Below are 22,162 nucleotides of genomic sequence, written 5' to 3'. Positions count from 1 at the left end.
TGCAGAAGAAAACCCAATGGGAAGAAATGAAAGTGATCCCTTCCTAGAGTGACAACTTGTGTGTCAGAGATCACTGACTTCACTGAGGTTCTTTCAGAAATGAGTAGTAAATGTGAGAGAAATTTAGCAACACACATTTGCCTTCCCAACATCTATTTGCCTTTGAGTTCCCTAACTAGAGAACACAGGAATTTGTCTTAACAGGGCCTTAAGTTAGGGGCATACTGTTGGGGAGAAAGACGTATTTCCCTTCATCTTAGAACCAACTCAATTCTGGTTCCTAGTTCTTTACTGACTCCCAATTCCTCACTTCTCTTCTATGCAGGATTCATGACAAGTCACAGGTTAAAGTCTGTGGCAAAACCTGTGTTAGAAAGTATCCAAGATACATCCAACACAATATCTCCTTGCCAGATGGACAGACTTTGACACAAATAATAAAGGGAAAGGGTGATTTTTTCAGTGCTCTGAAGTTCAGTCTTTCAAACAAAGGGGAACCTGCTCAATGAAATTTCATTTTCTAATCATTTAGCCACGGTTAAATGCAGCTATTTTTGAAGAGCATTTCAAAGTCTATTGATGGACAAATTGTACTATTGATTGGTACCAACTGTAAACTCAAAGTTTCTCATCCAAATCCCTTTAATTGGACTTAAGTGTCACTCTTTTCAATGACTTTAGGAAGACAAGGGAGAGAAAGGATAACTCACACAAAGAAAATTTACATCCTGTCTTTGTTTCTCTGGCATAGATACTGAGTAGCATTTTTTTTTTTCTTAAGGAAAGTAGTGAGAATGTGAACAGCAGTCTGGATTTTTCTTGTTCTGTTACCATAATTAGAAAGTAGGATAAAATTATGCAGGAGCAGATTGAGAAGGAAATGTAGCTCAGCTTTTATATGAAATAGCTACCTCTTTTTAAAATTCAAAGGTTCTCTTTCTCTGCATGTATCTTTCATCTTTGAGTAGGGATTGTACTTCTTTTAAGTCGATTTTCAGGTTGAACAACAAGTAGACTCTTTGAAAAGGTTCAAGGGTTGATGGGAAGTGTGTTCATGACCATCGCCACCTTTGGCATGTAATACTCCCTGATACCTTGGTGTCATTCTCAGGGAGACAGGCAAAAGACCATCACCCCATAATTACATGATACTGATAAGATCATTTTGGGGTTAAAGAAACCAGATAAATTGGCTTCACATTAATTGATAATGTGACCTATCAAATCACCCTTAAATCAATCATCCTATAAGATATCATCTCACAGCTAATATTGGGAAGAACTATGAAAATTACTCAGCAGATTTCCATTTTTCCTGTACTTGAGGAGCTACTCAAGAGATTCAGTAGTATTTTCTCTCTGACACCTGCCTTTCCTTCCATTCCCTTCTTCCTTAAAAACAAAACAAAACAAACAAACAAACAAACAAACAAACAAAAAAAACTGCTTTATACCACCAGTCTATATAAAAACCACAATCAGTTCATAGACAAGCATGTTAGGGTACAGAGAATTTCTCAATGTATGTGATTCTTGGGTTACTTGCAACAGAATCATCTGGAGTGGTTTTTAAAAATGTCTCATTTATGGAGCTACACCAGACCCAGAGAATCAGAATATCAGAGGTAAAGGCCCTGAAACTGGAATTTTAAACAAACTCCCAGTGATGTTCTTGGGTTGTCTAAAGTTCTGTGAACCTCCAAGGCAGATCAAAGTCGACATTAGAGTTTCTGTAGGCAGGCATTCCTACATCTACCCACCCTGGCCCTTCTTTCTGGTTCCGTACCCAACAGAGGTAACGGAGCTTTCACTGCTCAGGTAACTTAAGTCTTTCAGAATTCCTGTGATAATTTCCCCACTGGTTGGCTCACTACCACTTCCTCATTCCAATAAAACCTCCCTGTTTCAAGAATCCAGAACAAAGTCCCAGCCCTGAATGCAAAGCCTGATTTCTGGCCTGATTTGCTACCTTTTCCTGCACTCCATCTATCTAAACTCCCAGAATGACACGTTACTCCTTCAATGCCAGTGACGTCTATATACTTCCTTTTGTTCTTGCTTATCTCTCTATTGGACGTCGCCCCTCACCCCTTTTCTTCAACCCTACAAGGGATCCTCCAGCAAGCCAGGATCTGTTTCTTCTTTGAATCTCTGCAGCATTTTGTTGATACTGGTCTTGGACTCTCACCTAATTTGGCCTTGTCCTTTGTCGCTTTAAGTACTCAACCTGCCCACACTGTACCTCCTTGAATGAAGAAGATCTCTTATCAGCTTTTTCCTCCCCTCTAGCATGGGTCTGAACAATAGACCACCCCCTCCCCCCCACTAATACTTAATGGATTGTTTAACAGACTCATCCCTCACCCTCTATGTGATTACCAAGACCTAAGGTTACTGGCTTTGAAATTCCTGAGTTCCATTTGTGCTATCCATGCCCACCAGTGCACTACTACCATTGGCCTTTTGTAGCCATGAGCCTGAAATACGGCCTGGGGCTCCCCACCTATTGCCCCAACTCCAATCTCCTCCTCCCATCACTGTTCATCAAGAAATGTTTGTTGAGTATCTGTCCAGGTCCTGGAAACAGCTGTCTCATCCTTTCTAGGCTGGACAAAATTAAATAAATTCACAAAGCTCTGGGACATAAGAAAGACAATATTTTATCCGTGGGACACTAAGAAGGGTCCACCTCAAATTCAAACTGCTGAGTATGAGAGCCCAAGGCATGAGCCCTTTTGGTTCCACAGAGCTATTCTGCATACACTACACATCTTATTTCCTCCAAACACTCCTTCTGGTATATCATACTCATTTCCATTATTTCCTAAAGATTTTATGTATGTATGTATGTATGTATGTATGTATGTATGTATTTATTTATTTATTTATTTACGAGAGATACAGAGAGGCAGAGACATAGGCAAAGGGAGGAGAAGGAGGCTCTATGCAGGAGCCTGATGTGGGACTCAATCCCAAAACTCCAGGATCACGTCCTGAGCTGAAGGCAGATGCTCAACTACTGAGCCACCCAGGTGTCCTCTTTCCATTATTTCCTATAACATTCCTACCAAGCATGGCCTTTTGTTATGTGGCCCGTACCCTATCCACCCAACCTTGCTTCAGGCATCTCCCACACAGGCTCTCTCCCAGTAAGGGCTAGCCAGCCCTTACTCAGTCCCATTTGTTTGCGCCAAGCATACCTTGCTGCCCAGTGCTCTTCCATTTCTCCTCCCTGCCCCTCAATATCAAGCTAAGACTCATATGTCTCTTAGAGTCCTTGACAGCTCTTATACTGGGAGCTTTGTTTTGCCAAGCATGAATAGGTAAATTATACAGCTTAGCCCTTAGATATTCCTAATTTAGCCTTTAACCATTAATTTTAACCAAGTCTTATATGTTGATTTCTCAATCTGATTATAAAGTCAATGGAGGTAGGGACCGTGTCTTATCATTTTTCTTGTAAGGTACACCTCAGTGTTAAATCATTATCAAAACTCAACATATATTAATGGGTTAAATTCCCAATCCAAGATATCTGCTTAGTAAATGTGTAAGGTTGTTTCTTTGTGCTTTCTGTTAAAATCCACGTAATATGTGAGAAGTGCAATAAACCATTTTCTCAGTGGAAGTGGAAAAAGAGGGGGGAGCAATCTGAGGAAGGGAATGAAATTTGGGTATAATTCTTGGGATATAAAATTAAAAGGCCATCTGCCTTTGAGATGCAGCAGATGCGTAATTGATATTCACTGCTCATTTGCCACTTGAATTTTGCAGACATTTAATGTTGTAATTGTTTATACAGTAAGATTCTAAATACCCTTTAGAGAATAGTTTACTTTTCCTATAATCCTTCTATTCCCTACCAGCAGATAAGAATTGGTTCTTATGGTCCTAGAGCTTTGAAAGTAGAATTTTTAAAAACAAATTTACATAGTGGCCTTTTGAAGATAATAGTATGACAATACCTATAAAAATTTTAAGTGGCATACCCTTGATTCAGCCCTCTCTACCCAGGAATATATTCTGTGGTACACTCAAGCCATCTGCACAAAGATGGATGGACATGAATGTTCACTGCAGGACTTTTATAAATACAGAATACTGAAGATAGCCTAATGTTCACTAATAAGAGACTGACTAAATAATTATGAGTCATTCATACAATATAATATTATACAACCTTTAAAAACAATGAGGTAGCACTACATAGATTGACAAGGAAAGATGGTGCATATATGTACAGAAGGATACACAACAATCTAAAGGATTAAGGGACTAGGTGGCAGGCAGTTATTTATGTGTATGTATATAATGTGTAAAAGTATCTTTATTTTTAAAAACCAGCCAAAAAATCAATCTGCAAATAAAGTGGTGTTAGTAGTTGAAAGGATTCAGAACTAAGAATCAAATGGTTAGATATCTATCAAAGCTTTGAAAATATCTTCATCATATTGCCTGTTTGTCTGCCCAATCATAATTGAGATTCTAATATTTATTAAAAAGACACAATGCTTATTCCTTTTCTCCTTCCTCCCCTGTTGTTCACCAGATTCCATTTCATAACTGTCATCCTCGGATCTGGACTAGTTGGCCTGAAAGGTGTTTCAGAGGCTGTTGTCAGCAGTGACAACAGGGGTGAAGTGGGTTTAGGTTTTGCAGTAGTCACTCTTACACAGAAGCCACTTTCATAGAATGACAGGTATTTTAAATATTTTTATATCCCCCTAAAAACCTCATATACCAAATGAAATACTCACCTAGTCTATTCTCTTTACAAACTTGTCTATGTCCACATTTACCTTTAGTAGATACCTTTTGATTTGCTACACAGCAGCCATTACCCTTAGCTTCCTTCTCTACTTATAAGAGCCTAAAAATGCCAGGTTACTTTCTTCCCTAGCCTCCCTTACAGTTAGAGTGGTCTTGTGTGTTTTTCAGGGTTCTTTATTGCAGACAACAAGATCCACTCTAATTACCATAAGTAGAAAGGGATTTATTACAGAGTATTAGGTAGTTTAAGAATATATGAAAACCAGGGCAGCCTGGGTGGCTCAGTGGTTTAGTGCCACCTTTGGCCCAGGGCATGATCCTGGAGACCCAGGATCGAGTCCTGTGTCAGGCTCCCTGCATGGAGCCTGCTTCTCCCTCTGCCTCTCTCTCTCTCTCTCTCTCTCTGTCTCTCATGAATAAATAAAATCTTTATTTTTTTATTCTTTAAAAAAAAGAATATATGAAAACCAGATAACCAAGGTCATTCCCCACAGACCAAGATGAATGCCAAAGCATACCCTGTACCATTATGGCAGAGACTCCATAGCATCACTGAGCCATCACCTCTGACCCTAGAGACTGAACACCAGAACCACCTCCACAGAAGTTGGTCCCAAGGGACCTAACACTTTGCCACCTTGCTTTCAAGGATATTTGATCTGCAACTGCTGCTTCCAGTCATTCACTTCACTTTTCCTGGTCTGGCGCCAGTAAGCTTGCTTGGTGAAAGCCAGGTCATATGCAGGGAGGTTGGGAAATGCCTTTTTTCGATCCCCAGCCTCTACAGTTTAGGAGACTTTCTAGAGAGGGGTTTGGGAGGGGGCTGAGTGAACCAATGTGCTACACATCACAGAAGTAACTCTGTTCTGGCCAATTAAAAATAATGAGATGCATTCTGGGGAGCTTCTGGGAGAAATTTTCCTCCTTGATAGAAATAAAAAGACATAAGAGAACTCTCTTTACTGCTCTTCTTTTTGCTTTTGGACACAAGAATAAAGGATGTGAAGCTTAGAGCTGCAATAGTCATCTTGGAGCCAGGAGTGGGGGGGGGGGGAAGCATTGCCAGCATTCCCTCCCACCCTCTTATATTGCTCACCTTTCAATATCTTTGAGTCTTTTTCCTTGAAGCTATAACAATGCTCAAGCTTTCCCCATCTCTGGAATACACTCCTTGTTTCTTCCCACTCCTCGGGTTACTATCCGATGTCTCTTCTCCCCATTTCCTATATTTTCCTGTGTTTACTTGCTCACCTCCTATTCACTTGCATCCTGGCTCCCGCTTTTATCATGTTTATGAAGCATCTCACCATGAGACCACTGGTGCCATCCTGACTGCCAAGTCTGATACGTATTTTTCAGTTTTTCACTTCCTTAATTTTTCTTTTTTTTTAATTTATTTTATTTTATTTATTTATGATAGGCACACAGTGAGAGAGAGAGGCAGAGACATAGGCAGAGGGAGAAGCAGGCTCCATGCACTGGGAGCCTGACGTGGGATTCGATCCCGGGTCTCCAGGATCACGCCCTGGGCCAAAGGCAGGCGCTAAACCGCTGCGCCACCCAGGGATCCCTCACTTCCTTAATTTTTCTGATGTGCTTGATAGTCATAATTATCACTGCTCTTTTTTGAAATTCTCTACTCTCTTATCATCTAAGATAGTATACATTTCTGGATCTCCTTCCACCTCTCTTTCCTTCTTTGCCTCTTTTGTGGGTTTTCCTTCCACTCCCTACCTTTCCACTGCCTCATTCATGATTCTGGTTTCACCTGATCTGTACTCCCCAGGTGGTTTTCATCCTCATGTTGTTCTGTTGTCTGCATATTAATGACTCTAAATATGTATGCTGAGTCCAGAAATCTTCCCCAACTTCACACACATACATTCAACCATGGCTAACACCCACCACTAGAATGTCTTGCAGGCCCCTGAGATGAACCTGTCCAAAATGAAGGTGTCATTACTCCATTTAAACCTTTATCTTCCCCTGTGATCACCACCTGCTTCCTTACCCAAAATCAAGATCTGAGGTCAACCTTGGCTCTTCCCCTGTCTCATATATCCAATCAAAATCTAATCAGCTGCTGATTTCACCCCATAATTTTTTACTCATATTCCTACAGCAGTTTTCTACACATCATTGGCATAGTGATCTGTACAACGGCAGCATGATTATTTCATTCTCTTGCCCCAAAGCGTTTCTCTCTAACCTTGTCCTCTGCCTGTCCCTGCCTTGGATTTTAGTGCCAGCACTTCTTAATTCCTTGACTTGTCTGAAATGAATCATGCGACTGTATGATCATTTATATTTATCAATACTTTTAACTCTGCCTGAAGCCCTTCCTTTACTTTATCACTTGGTCTGTACCTTCAAGCTCAGATACCACTTTTTAGATGCCTTTACTCACTCAGCAAATGTTTGCTGAGCACTTATTATGTGCCAGGCACTGAGCCAGGAGCTAAAGAATCAATGGTAAATGAGATACGCTTCCTGCTCTAAAGAAACTTATAGTCTACATACTGGATTCCCTCACCCTCCAATTCTGCTGAGTGCGTTGAGTGCTCCAGTTGTGGATACTGTAGGTTGTCCATGCGACAACACTCACCTTCTCCCTCCCCTTTTATATGAGGTAGTAAGAACTGACCCCATCCCAAGCTTTAGCAGTAGATTCTGATACATGAACCCAACCATGGGGATTCCATGCCTCTTGGCTAGTAACTAGTTCAGGATCTCATGCTTAAGCCAATCAGTGCTTGGCTTTCCTCTGGAGAAGGCAGATGACCTGAGTTGGCCCACTCAAAAAGAAAGGAAGAATTCACTGTTCCTATTTTAGGAAAGACATTTCTTCTCCCCTCCAAACTTGAATAAAGAAGCATACTGAGCAGTCACTGTTGGGAGCCATCCCGTGACTAGCCTGAAGATAAAGCTCACAGACAAGAGCAGAGCCCAAAGATTTAAGGGGGTTGGAGATGAGAGTAGGATCAGAGGTGGTCCTAGAATTGGCCTCACCTCTGGACTTAATATATGAACTAAAGAATTTCCCTATTCTAAGTCCTGTTTGAACAGGCATTTATTTTACTTATTAATGGGAGTCATTATAAACGATCTACCTCTGTCTCCCAGTTGAATAGCTCATCCCAGGCATTCCCACTGGCCCACCATTAGTTCAAGCCCACGTTATTGTTGGCCTGGATGACTCCCATATCTTCTTTGAATAGATTCTCCACATTACCTCCACAATGATATTTCTATATCTCAACACTGATCATGTCACTTCCAGCTTCACATCATTAACACCTATTGCATCTATTACAAACTGCCTATTATTTATTCAGAAAACAGTTTGGTTTGCCCCTAGGCAGGATTCTGACCTCTTATCCTCCATTCCTTTTACCTTTGCCATTCAAAAATGTTACGTAGTTGTTGGAACATGCTACTCTCTCATTTGCATTTGTATATGCTCTTCCCTGTGCCTGGAACTCCCCACCACCATCGTCCACCTATCCACCTCTAATCCTTTAAAACTTAACTGAAACATCAGTGCCATCCATGTAGAGGTTCTTGCTCTGTGCTCTTGTACTCTATAGCACATTGACAGTTTCTTTGTAATAACATTTATCTCACTGTGTTGGAATTGTTTGTTTATTGGCCTTTCCAAATAAACTCTAACTTCTTGAAAGCAGGGACAAGGTGGTATTTACACATACGTCTATATATCCTCACTATGCTTACTATACTGTTTCTCTGATTGCAACCCTCCATAAATGACTTTTTAAAAAGAAGAGAAGGAGATGGGAGGAGGGGAGAGAAAGGGAGGAAAGCTTCAAATTTGTCCTGCCCTTGATGCTTCTTGCCTTTGGAGTGTGTATTAAAAAGGCTGCCTTGTTCAGTAATCATGGGGAATGGGGAGGAAACAAATAGTTCCTGATACAGGTAATGTTCATGTTCCCAATTGTAGCAGCATATGGCAGTAGTTGTAATGGCCTAACATAAACCATTCCCAGACAATATTAATGACCAACTAGGTTAATGACTGAAGACTAAGCCTCGGGCCATGAACACATTCTCCTTGTCATTAATCCCTGGAAAATGACCTCAGCTGTGTTCATTACAGCTCAATTATGCTCACACTCCTCATGAGGAAAGAAAGCATTTCATTCCTAATACCAAGCTATGTCCCTTCTTTTACTTTGACACATGAGCAATAAAAATACAAAACAAATTATGAGCCCAAACACTAAGCATGGAAGGGAAGCAACACTACTAGTTTATTAGCTCCTTATCATCAGTGGGAACTAAACCAGAGAAGCTTGGAGGTCACAGAGGAGGCAGATCAGACCATTCCTGATTCACACCTTCTCTGGGTGTTCTTTGAAGGCATAACAGAGAAACACTAAATGTGTTACTCCCTAGATGTTTCAGATTTGGACAAAAATCTAAAAACTCAAAGGTAACTTTTTGCCAGTAGGCAAAAAAACAAAAAATGAGATTCTTCTGATACCAACCATCAATAGTTATAGAATGCTTTCTCTGAGCAAAGTTCCATAGCCAAGTTGTGAGGGATTCGAAAACAAAAAGTCCCTCAAAGACCATGAAATTAAATTACACAGAATGAACACCTACTGTGGTGGTTTTAAACACATCATGAAATATGTTAATACCTTTCACCAAGAGGTGGAGTCTATAACCTCTCCTTTCCAATCTAGCCTTAGTGACTTGTTTGTAACAAAGAAAACGGAGCAGAAGCAAGTCTGTGTGACCTCTGAAGCTAGCTCACAAAAGGTCATACAGCTCTGCCTTATTAGTTCAGATACTCAGTTTTGGGTCCTGAGCTACCACATAAGCAGTCCAGCTACCTTGAAGCAGCCATGTTGTGAGGAAGCCCAGGTCATGCCGAGTAAGTGCTTACATAAGTGCTGTGGTCCAGCTGACAGCAACATCCCGCACCGGCCACACGACTGGAGATACCTCCAGGAGATTTGACTCCAGCTGTTGAGTCATCGCAGACTTTCACTCTTCCCATGTGATGCTCCAGACATTATAGAGCAAAGACAAGCCTATCCACTGGCATCTGTTAGCAGTCCTGACCCACAGAATTGGTGAAACTAACAAAATGGTTGTCTTAAGTCACAGAGTGTGGAGTAGTTTCTACGCAGTGATTAGTAGTGAGTGGAACACACATACACACAATAGATACAGCTAGCTGCACTGTGGTGTTTGGTAATAGGTGCCATATGCACATTCCCAGCCCAGCTGTGTCCTACAGGAACCCGGGAGGAAGTACAGTGATCTAATGAAACTGCATTTAACCTGCATCTAGAAAAAGAAAAAAAAAAAAAGCTCTGAGGCTTCTCAAATTAGGCCATGTGGTACATTTAATGTAAGGAAAATTAACAAAATTAAGGTAACATTGACCTTTACAAATGTGGCATGTATCACAAGTATGAACTCTTTCTGACCATGGCTTCTAGAACTCCCCTTGCACAGGTGTGGCCTTATGTTCTTTTCTCTCTATAGTCTGTCTTTAGGATTCCTGTGCTTCTAGTCTCATTCCCAGATCTGCTCCTCTAATCTAATCACTGACCTGAATGACCACTATCCCAACTGCCCATCAACCATCTCTGCTGGGAAATCTCATTCTTTCCTCAGTGCCTTTAACACAGTGGTCCTACAGTAACTCCAACCCTTTTATCTGCAAATCGTATTTCCCACCCTGATGGTGTTCCTGTCACTACTCCCAGTAGCTCTGAGATCAACACTCTGTAGTCTTGACTGACTCTTCCCTGTGCATGGGTCCCATCGTCAATCCATCATATGGTCTTAATGATGCTGCCTTCAGGATATCCCTTGGATTCATCCACTTTCCTCTTTTCTCACAGCCACTATGATGCTGCCCGTTCACCCCCCAACCTGAGTTCATGCATTTGACCCTCCTGTCTCCCCAGAGCGCCCTGCATACCACCACCAGATTAAATATCCCAACTCCCACACTGGCTAAGTCAGTCCCCATCCAAGAATGCAGAAAGGTTCCAACCCAAGTACTCACGGGACCACTTGCAATGTCTTCTCTCATCTGGTCCCAACTTGCTCTATCAGATCTCCTCCTCCTCCACAGTGCAAATCCTCTCCTACCAAAGCCTCCTCCTCCCACCCCACCTCTGCCTTCATCTGATCCCTACCATACTGGTTCATAACCATTTGCTCCTCAATTTCCCTCATCACTCTATTCCTTTTCCCAGAAAGACACTCTTCCCCTTCCCTCCTGCGTCAAAAATAAATACACCCCAATCTCACCTCTAAGAATATATCCAAAGGAAATGAACACAGGATCCGTAAGACATATCTATATCCTCATGTTCACCGCAGCATTACTCACAATAGCAAAGACACTGGCCAACCACGACAACCTAAGACACCGGCTAACCACGACTATCTAACTGTCCATCTATGGATGAATGGCTAAAGCAGGTATCTCTCTCTCTCTCTCCCTCTCTCTCTCTCTCTCTCCCACACACACACACACACACACTGGAGTATTATTTAGCCACAAGAAAGAAGGAAATTCTGCCACTTGTGACAACATCAACAGATATTGAGGGCATTTTCCTAAGTGAAAAAAGTCAGAGAGACAAAGACAAAATACTGTATGGTATCATTTATATGTGGAATCTTAAAAAGTGAAACATACAGAAAACAGAGAGTAGAATGGCAGTTGCCAGGAACTGAGAGTGGGGCAAATGGGAAAATACTGACCAAAGGTATAAATGTGCGGTTAGAAGATGAGTAAGCCCTGGGATCTAATCTACAGCATGGTGACTAGAGTTAATGACACTGTATTATACACTTGAAAGCTGCCGAGAGACTAAATCTTAGATTTTCTTCACACAAAAAAGAAATGGTAAATACGTGCCTGATGGAGGTGTTAGCTAACACTAAGCTGGTAATCATATTGCAGTATATCAGTGTAACAAATCAACACACTGTCCACCTTACATTTACACAATGCATATGTCAGTCATATCAATAGAGGGGAATAAACTGTTCCCTTCAAATGGCTCCATGTCCTTTTCCTCCACAGAACCTGCCATAACTAGATCTCTAGGTCCCCTACCCTTAACCCTCAGTCCTCTGAACTACTTCCCACAGTCTTGGTACCATACCCTATAAGGGGGGGGGGGGGCACTGTCCCTCTCATAAGGTCATGACGTGTTACCTCCACCTTTCCTGTAGGTGTATTTCTTTTGTGGTATGTAAGCTCTGGAGAGAGACTCATGTGTCTTAGCTTGGTCCTGGGCTAAAATGCCAGACGTGATCAAGCAATACTTCAATTTATCAAATATACTTTATACGGTGCCAGGTGCTGGGACCCAATAAATGCCTTCAGGTCCAATGGCTTCTACCTTAATTGGAATGCCCTGCTCACAATTTTCAGTACTGTCTCCTTCTTCCAGTCATTTAGCTGCCTCAGAGAAGGCTCCCTTGATCACCCACTCTAGAGCTGTCACCCAAGCATCGTCTCCCCATCATCATTTATAATTTGTTCTAAAGCAGTTACTATTCCCTGATATTTCTATGTGTTTTTAATGTACTTATTTCTTATCTCTACCCAGGTAAGCTCAAGGACACCAAAAACCTTGTCTGTCTTGTTCACTTTACTGTATCCTTCACATTAAAATTGTCCAGAAGATACTAGGTGTTCAATAAATATTTGTTGAATAAATGGATAAGAAAGACTCTATATTGTTGATGTGCTCATATTATATTAAGGAAAACAGACAATAAAAGTCAAATGTCATACACAGCGTTATCAATAAGTGAAATGATAGAAAATATAAATATAAATGAAGGAAAAAGTGAGGAGAGTAAAAAGAATAATAATCCAGGGAGTGGAAAGAGCACATTCAAAAGTGCACAGTCTTGAACCAGCATGGTGTTTCTGGGGGGCAGGAACTCCCATGGTGTATCTGAGGGCAGGAAGCTTCCACGGTGTTTCTGGGGGCAGAAATCAGAACAGTGTTTCTAGGGGGCAAGAACCAGCTTGGTATTTCTGGGGGGCTAGATTCAGCTTGGTGTTTCTGAGGAGCAGTAACAGCCCAACACTGCTAAGGCACCAATTCTGAGGGCTGGTAAGAGGTATAGCAAGCATGAGGTTGGACAGGGAGGCGGAGGTCAGAGCTTGAAGTGACTAATGTGCTTGTTAAAAAGCTTGATCACTTTGTAGTGCACACAGATATCATTATAATTTTGTACATCTGAAACTTACATACTATTATAAACCAATTTTACCTCAATTAAAACTAAAAAGCTTGAGCTTTACCCCATGTATAATCAAGTATAATCAGAGGATTTTAGACTTTCATTTTAGAAGAAAATAGATCTAATTAGTAGAGAAATCAGAATTTCATTTTATAAATATCACTCTGGAAAATGTACAGAGGATAGATATAGTGAAAAGAAAGTAGAAGCAGAAGTCAGGTGCAAGAGATTGTAAACTTGAACTAGGCAGGGAGAGGGGCATGAGGGGAGGAGGGGCCAGATTACAGAGAAGCAAGGGAGCAGAAGCAACAGAACCTGGAGATAACTGGATAATGTGGATGAGGAAGAAAAAGTCAACAGTGAATTCTGGGATGACACAAAATGGTACTACCACCAATGAAAGAAGTGTAAACCAGTAAAGTCACAATTCCTCTTTGGAGTGAACTGAGTTTAAGATATCTATGGGACAAGCAGAAGGATAAATCTGATCAGCATTTGGTTTAGTGGTCATGAGAAACTTGGGGGCAAGGCCTAAGCCAAAGGCATGATTAGGGAGTCATGAGTGTACAGATGAGAGTTATAACCATGGGCATGCATGACATTGCTTGGGGAGTGGAACTGGATCTGCTGCTCAGGAAATTGCTTCTTCAGGTCTGGATTGAGAGACTAACATTTCAATATCCAAGACTATAAAGAGCACTCATTACTAGGAAACATCAGTTGCAGGCCAATGCTACCTTCATATTGGAATTTAGTCTTCTTACACTGTATATACCGCATGGTTTTAGTCAAGCATGTTTCTGGAACCTTTGGTTATATCCAGGCTAAATACCATATGTTCCATTTAACTTTGTATTTTGGCATAGAATTCAACGAGATAGCGCTACCTGCACCAGTAACACATGCTCTCCAAATGACTATTAAACTTTGCAAAGCAGCCATACAATTAATTTTTAGGAGAGATGCACTAATAGCCACCCGATCGTGTACAGCAGTCTGGATGGCATGCATTTTGCATGCCAGAGAGAACATATTGCCTCCCATATTTTAGTCATCTTCCCTCAGAGGGTAAGAAAATTTTGTTAGTCAAGATAGGAGTGCAAATTTAAATTTGCTCATGATTGGAACAGTTCACCTGATCCTAGGAGCATCTGTTTATCTAAAACAACTGGCTGGCTGTCCAAAGTGGTCACTGACTGTTCAGATACTGGGATGCAGAGAGGCTTGGGGAACTTCTTTTAGATTGACTCTGGCTCATGCAGGAGTCTAATAAGATGAGCTTAGGTAGATGGTACTTTCACATCATTTTGACATAAAGCAAACAATTACAAATACTTACCATGTATTTACTTTGATCTAGGAACAGTACGTGCTCGCTTCGGCAGCACATATACTAAAATTGATCTAGGAACAGTACTAAGTACTCTACCTGCATATCTCATTGAATTATCCAAATCTTACATGGCAGCTATTATTAACCCACTTCACAGATGGTGAGACTTTTTAAATCTAGCATAAACTAGATAATTGGGCTTTTCCATTTATATTTATTTTGAGGGAAACTGGGCTTTTCCATTTATACTTATTTTTAGGGTTTACTGATGCTTTACCCCTCTGACCAGTTTTATAGGAGCCCTATAAATGGCACACAAGTTGTAACACTGTAATGAACATCTATTGTTTTTACCTTGCTAGTATCCCTTTCTCCTTCCAGGTAAAAGAGCTCTTTTTCTTCTGGAACCTGGCCTTCCCACTCCCTGTTGATTCAGGTGGAATTATTAGCCAACTGACCCAATTCCTTTTTCCCAACAGATCTAGAAATAGAAGCCAACCTGCTTGGTCAGAGAATCCATCCCTGGACTCAACGATTGGCCAGGGGCAAAACCTATTATCTAACAGGGCCAAACAGATGTTAAGAAATGACTTTATAGGAGATCCCTGGTGGCTCAGTGGTTTAGCACCTGCCTTCAGCCTAGGGCATGATCCTGGAGTCCCGGGATTGAGTCCCACGTTGGGCTCCCTGCAGGGAGCCTGCTTCTCCCTCTGCCTGTGTCTCTGCCTCTCTCTCTCTCTCTCTCTCTCTCTCTCTCTCTCTCTGTCTCTCATGAATAAATAAATAAATAAAATCTTTAAAAAAAAAAAAAAGAAAGAAAGAAATGACTTTATAAGGAAAGTCCCCGCTCATTTATCTGGGCCCATTAGCTCTAAGGACAAGTAATCCTGGAGCTGTAGAGGAAAGAATCTGCTAGAGCCTAAAGTTAACACAGAATGAAGTGGAATTAAGACATGGAAAGAGGCAGAAAAACAGGGTCCAGATTCTGTCACCCAAAAATCCACAGCCCAGCTTCTCCTGAAACTACTTAATTCCTTGGACTTCCAATTTACATTAGTCAATACATTTCCACTCTTTATTAATGCTGGTGTGAGTTGATCTCTTGTCACTTAAAATCAGAAAGACATAAAATGAAATAAAAATACACTCAGCAAAAAATTAAGAGAGGGAGTATGACTCATTGATTTTAAATTTCACCCTCTGAGACAGATAAATTTGTACATTAAATACTAACTACAAATATTATTAATATCAAGATTTCAGACATATCCATTAGAAAAATGCACTTTAGAAGGTGGATAATTGAGTTTAAGAAGGATTTTAGCTACTGACTTAGATATAACAATTACACGAACATTTTCCAGGGATGTTCTGACAATCAACCAACTCTAAATAAATGAGAAAGATAAATGATACTAAGAACCTATCCTAGGGATCCCTGGGTGGCGCAGCGGTTTCGCGCCTGCCTTTGGCCCAGGGCGCGATCCTGGAGATCCGGGATCGAATCCCACGTCAGGCTCCCGGTGCATGGAGCCTGCTTCTCCCTCTGCCTGTGTCTCTGCCTCTCTCTCTATCACTGTGTGCCTATCATGAATAAAAAAAAAAAAAAAAAAAAGAACCTATCTTACTATAGATGTGAACATCCAGGACCCCTGGCTGCTGGACCCTAAACTTAGATGGTCCCACTCTGTGCACAGTACTTTAGGTGGCTATATTCTGTATTAACACATAATTATTATTCTTTGGATTTTCATAAATGTGGTCAATATTACATTTTCAAATGTATGAGCTAACTATAATGGAAGCCATCACAATTAGCCAACCTGCTTGGTCAGAGAACCCATCCCTGGACCCAGTGGTTGGCTGGGGGCAAAACCTTTTAGATCTTGGGCAAGCCATTTAGTATTCTGGATCTCAGTTTGACCATATAATAGAAAGATACAGTACTCGTCCTGACAGCAGGCATAAAAGCACTTTGAAAAATATGAGGATTATTATTATTAATTCAAGAGAAAGATTCCTCAAAACAGACTCTAATTTTATCCTATGCCTTTTGCCTTTTGCCATCTGGAGAAAATCTGTGGTCTTACATGAAAGTCTGAATAGAGACCTGTCACAGGTCAAATTTAGAAGAAAATGAGGTTATAGTAATAGACCTAGGACATTGGTCACACTCCTAACCTGCTTTTCTGATCATGTAAGCCTTTGATATCTCTAGGAACTTTCTCCAAACCAGTACACCTTCCGTCTCCTGACATCGTCTGAACTCTATTTGTAATTTGTAAACTCACCTCACCTCAGATTCACGTTCATCTATCCCTCAACATGTTACTTAAACTTGAACCAGTTCCTCCACTCTGACAGGCACTGCACCCCAGGACTGACTTGGTTATGGATCATCACATCTTACTGCAGTTCTTATGTGATTTTCTGAAGTTGTCCTATAAATTCCTGGTCATAATTTCCACATCTCTACTTTGTCTTTCCAATTAGTCTTTACGTTCACAAAAGCTAATGACTGCCATGTATTCTTCCTACACAGAGTGGATACTCAGCAAGTATTTGTTGGTTAATTAAAAAAGAAAATTTCCAAATAAGGAAAATATGTGAGGAAAGAAGAATCCATAATAAATAAAGTGAAATGAAAAGAAACTAGAGAGATAAAGTTTTCCAAGAGCAGGTTATGAACTAGAATCTATTCAAAACAGACCAGAGAGCTAATATATTCAAGAGAATCCCAGAAATCTGAAATCAAATTTTTAGCAATGGAAGGAATCTTCAAGATAATCTAATTCACATCCTTCATTCACTGAGAATAATTACTCACTAATTTCTCTGACTTATGAATGGAAGTTTTTACATATTTAATTTTCCTATTATAAAACTTGACTCCTGGCAATTTTCTTAGAATCCAAGGGAATGGAACCTTGGAAACATGGGAATTTTCTTATAGATATAAAAATATTTCTTTTTCCTAGAATGAAACCAGATGTCTTGAGCCAGGCATATGGTATCACCTTTTATTTTAAGTTGCAACATGGAAAAGAATGAAAATAAATAAGAAGATAATACTACTTACCTAAAATGTGAAAAGTGCAGAGTGGTTCAGAGGTGAAGCCCCCAAGAGACACTAAATCCAAAGTGTTAGAAGATCCTGGTGGTCAAGTTCTTGAGCTTTGACATGGTATCAAAGAAAGCCCTGACTTGAAAGTCAAAGCACCCTGATTTTGAAACTTTGCCCCATCAATTTCAGTGGTGTGACCACTGACAGTTTCTCAGATTCTAATTATCAAAAAATTTTGTCTTAAAAGCCAGGACTGTTGAAGGGATTAAGTGAGATAATGTATGTAAAGAAACTCTGTCGGTAGAAAAGCATAATTTGCATTATTGCCTAGCTAGCTAACTTACATTAAAATATTTTAAGCTAGCTGTCTGAGCTTTCAGAATCTAAGAGCCAAAATATCCTAATACTACCTCTGTAGCCTCTTCGTTAAATATCTCTAGCTGTCATTAGAGAAATGATCAATAAATCTCTGGCTAGATCTACCACATTCCAATCCTTAAAGGATTCCCTAAACTCTTGTGATTTCAGCAAACGACACATAGCCAAGAGCTTCCTGCTCTATAATTAGTCACATCAGGCTAGAGACTCCCAACAATGTGGTGAACACAATAGTCTTTTCTTGCTTCCCAACATGTCTGCAGAGATGGAGGAGGTAGGTTTTTCAATGGCCTGTGAGGTGGTCTTCACCACCAGCACCTGTCCTTTCTCTGAGTCCACCCTGCCTTGGTTATTTGAGGAGACCTCTGTCTTGCATGGATGATCATCATCTCTCTGAATTAACTCTTCACTGAAAGAATCAGTGAAATCCATCCACCTCAAAACAGTCAGCACATGCTTACTACCCAGGACCCTTACATATGCCCCAAACCCTGCACCAGCTTAGAAAGTCATCTTAGGTACTTTCCAAAAGTCACCTGCTTTGGTCCAACAGAATAAATTAGGCTCCCATGGGGTAGGACTCCAGACAGCAGAGTGTGAACAAACCCAAATGATTACCTCTTCATGCAAATAATATCAAACACTTCTTTCGACATAAAAGCCATATGGGTGGGAAAAAATTCCACCATCTAAAAGCATCACTGTCCATATTGTAGGGTATAAATAAGACATAATGCTGAATAAAGCATTAGAGTTGCCTCTTGAGGACCTCTGTTCTAGACACTATTCCTAGAAGTCTTAAATTATGTTTAACAGGGCTTAAAGGGACCCTACAGATGAGCATGACCTCCTCAGTAAGCAAATAACACAACTAGAGCACAGTGAAAGGAACCAACATACCCAGGGTCACCCGAGTGGCAAAGCTAGACAGCACAGGGCTCTCCAATTTTAGATCTGTTGCCACTTGCATAACCAAATTAATGTGTTCTGTCCTGAATCATCTAGAGTCTACAGTGAATATAATCTCTGGCTGCCTCCTTATTCAAAACCAAGAGGTGTGGTCAATTGCTCTCCCCTAGTTCCCTGCAGCTCAATGACTCTACAGGATAAAATGGCAGAATTGCAATCAAGACACCCAGTATGGACCTCTCCCCAAACAGGGTGTTTATGACTCTTGCTCTGGCCCTTATACTATGCTACTTTCCTCAGTCAGCAGGCATTCCATAAATACTGAGGACTGATTGGTTGATTGATTAGCTAATAAACAATCATGTTTACGACTTCCTTCCTGAATTCACAGCCAAAGCAACTGCTAAGTGGCCTCTTTTCCTCCTTTCTCCCTTATTGACTTGCTTATACATTTTGAGACTCATCAACGCAATAGGTTGGGAAGCAATTATTTTGAGGTTTACTCTCAAAAATGAAAAAAGCAACCAAGTCCATAGGAGAAAATTCCTCTAAACCAGTCATGAAACAGAAAAATGCACAGACTGTGATTATACATGGTGCCCCAAGGTTATCTAATCTAATGGTCCCTCATGGTGTAAAGAGCTATTTCCTCCCAGCTTCTAAGAGACATACTTGCAATTCTTTAATCTGGGCAAGAGGGGAGCACTAGGGATAGATCTGAGGGCAGAGGCTGCTGACACACAGAGGATCAAGTGTGAGCTGTAGATACCTCCAGGAAAGCAACCATAATATTTGGGAACACAAGGAATAAAAGAACCTGAATGTGCGTGTGGCAGGAGTAGCTGGACCAGGATGCCAAACTGCATTCTGTTTGGGTACCAAGGATTTATCCTTATGGCTCCCAGTAAAACAGACACACACTTGAATGCTCAGAAGCATCAAGGAGAAATAGAACCGAAATCTGGAGGCAAACAGGTCCAGCTCTCCCTAAAGCTAATTTTTAATAACACATTTCTTCTCTATATTAATATAATGCAAGATTTAATTAGATAATATTAGATCATATGCATACCTGAATATGAGCATATGTGCCTATATATATATATATATTTTTTTTTTTTTTTTTGCAAATGACTCATTCTCAGTTTCTTGGAGTCTCTTGGTCCTCATAGATACTGTCACTGCATCTCCTGCCACAGTCAGAAATACTCAGACCCTCATCATCCACATACGTGACCACAGGTACACAATGGAGGATAAAGTATCATTAGACAATACAATTATGAGGAAGGGAGATGGGTCAAGGATAATTTCTCCAGAAAACAACTTTAATTCTTGTGGATACTTCTCTCCCAGCAGAATCGGAAGTCAGCAGAAGCCCAAGAGATCTCAGGCATTTCAAATGGCTGTGTGGCCTAAATGACATTTGGGGTAACAAAGAAGCCATGATATCTATCCCTCTTAACTTGACCCAGCTCATCACTCTGGAGGCAGACTCCCCACTGGCTCTTCTTCCAAGTGCTCTTAATAAACTCATCAGGCCTCACAAAGCTGCATTTCCCCTTCTCAGTCAGAAAACACAGATCAATATACACAGCAGAAGCACTTATGCCTTGTTCGTAAAACCTCCTGTGTAACTGTGAGAACATTCACACACCAAGCCCCTACTTCTGTCAGCATTACCCTGGCATATGGGCTGCTCAGTGAGAAGGGGAGCAACAGGACAGTAAAAGCAAACTCTGAATCTAGAGTCTAGCAGAAAGTCAATCAGGTTAAAACAAAGTGACATCAGTGCCCCTGTTTGCTTAGATAGGCTAAGAGTGGAGGCCTTCTTAACATGATGGGAATCACAGAGAAGCTTCCAGTAGGTCAGTGGTCCACACACTGGCAAGTGCCTGGACAAGGCCTACCAGTGTCTCCCCAGCAATCACAGTTGGGAGGTGAGCTCTACAGTCCCAGTGTTACACAAGGCCACAAACTACCTCCTCAGCTGCTTCTATGGGGAAATCTGAATAGTCACGGGGGAGGGGGGCACCTTAGAAAGAAGATCCTATTCAATTGCTCCGTGGGCAAAATATTCCACAGTTGCTATGAGAAGATATAAAAACAAACAAACACGATCACCTTAATTTCGATGCAAAAGGCAGCAGGGAAAGGATGCTGAGAAGCCAGGGGGAGGCGTTGGTGGGAATCTATTTCCAGGGGCTCTTAGCACCTGTTTGCAAGCACATCTCTCAAAATAGCATTAAGCAACAAGTTTCTAAAATGGCAAATCTAATGCTTCTTTTCCCTGAGAGTGCTTTGTCATGGCTGATACTCTCACCCAAGAAATCATTTCAAACAAGCCTGCGGGATAAAGCAGGGCGATTTTTAGCATGTCTGCAGCTACTGCAGCAGCGCACGGTGCGGAGCAGGCGGGCGAGCCTGGAGCTGGGCGCTGCCTGGGCCCCACCTCCTCCCGGAGCACTCACCATCAGCAGGCTTAGAGCAGAGTCGGGCACCAGCTGCACGGCCATGGTCTCCGATTCCCATGCACAGTCAGTTCGCCTGGGCCCTGGCTGACTGCGAGGCATCCACAAACACCTACAGCAAACCAGCCAGAAATCCAGACTCAGGGTGCAGAAGACCCATGATGAAGAGAGGCCACATTTCATGTGGGGTGGGGTGGGGTGGGGGGGACGGTCAGGCGGATGTTGGGAAGAAGGGGTGGGAACAGTGCTTAGGGATAAAAAAAAAAAAGAATGAAAATAGGAAGCTGCAGGTTATTTAAAGGTGAGCCCTCCCTCGCTTCACTAAAGCTGCATGAGCACAGAAACCACATCTAACAAATATAAAAGCTGGGAACGCAGAATTTTTTAACTGATACCTTAGCCTAGGCAGCAACTCTTTTTTTAACTGACAATTAAAATAAAACATTCCCTGTTGCAGATAAATTAACCAACCCAAACACCACCACTACCACCCCCCACTCCCTACCCCACCCCCATCTCTCAGCAATTCTGCTGCATAAACATGCTGAATGTCACAACCTACCGCTTGCAATCTGGTCAGTGTCTTCTTTTCCTGCAGAAAGGTGTGTCCCTTTTGCAAAATCAAGTATCTGGGAGTGACAGAGCCGAGCCTGACCAAAAGCATCAGGCAGTCACTGGAGATCAGCAAATGCCCTCATCATAACCGAGTAATAAGTCAGTTATGAAATGACCTCTTCTACTACCCTTAAATCTACTTTTCCTCTCCAAGTAGACTGGCCAGCTCAGTTCCCCGTGGGGCTAACATACTTACAGGGAACATGTAATTACACTGCCTGTTCTGTTAGCGTTCCGATCTCCCAGCCTGTACCACATGTACGCAGCAGACAGGCACCCTCTACCTCTCTCCCTCCCTTCCTCCCGCCCTTCCTCCCTCCCTTCCTTTCCCTCCCATCTCTCCACCAGGCTGCCTGTTAGGAATTT

General features: G+C 41.5%; 1 protein-coding gene across 5 annotated transcripts in view; it reads right to left on the bottom strand.

The window, feature by feature from the left end:
* Nucleotides 1-22,162, bottom strand: part of FRMD4A (FERM domain containing 4A) — a 751,487-nt gene that overhangs the window by 599,901 nt on the left and 129,424 nt on the right. For 3 of the 5 annotated variants that reach the window (XM_049100487.1, XM_035713659.2, XM_035713663.2), the window contains one exon: nucleotides 21,182-21,293. In XM_049100487.1, the coding sequence (XP_048956444.1) occupies nucleotides 21,182-21,283 (102 nt within the window). In that variant the 5' untranslated portion in view covers nucleotides 21,284-21,293. Of the gene's footprint in view, nucleotides 1-21,181; nucleotides 21,294-21,743; nucleotides 21,941-21,992; nucleotides 22,047-22,162 lie in introns of those variants that run through there. The other 2 variants (XM_035713657.2, XM_035713665.2) reach the window with 2 other exon arrangements.

The sequence above is a fragment of the Canis lupus genome, chromosome 2 (assembly GCF_003254725.2).
Source record: "Canis lupus dingo isolate Sandy chromosome 2, ASM325472v2, whole genome shotgun sequence".
NCBI classification, from domain to species: domain Eukaryota; kingdom Metazoa; phylum Chordata; class Mammalia; order Carnivora; family Canidae; genus Canis; species Canis lupus.
The sequence above is the reverse complement of the archived record's forward strand: the minus strand, read 5'-3'. Positions and strand labels throughout refer to the sequence as shown.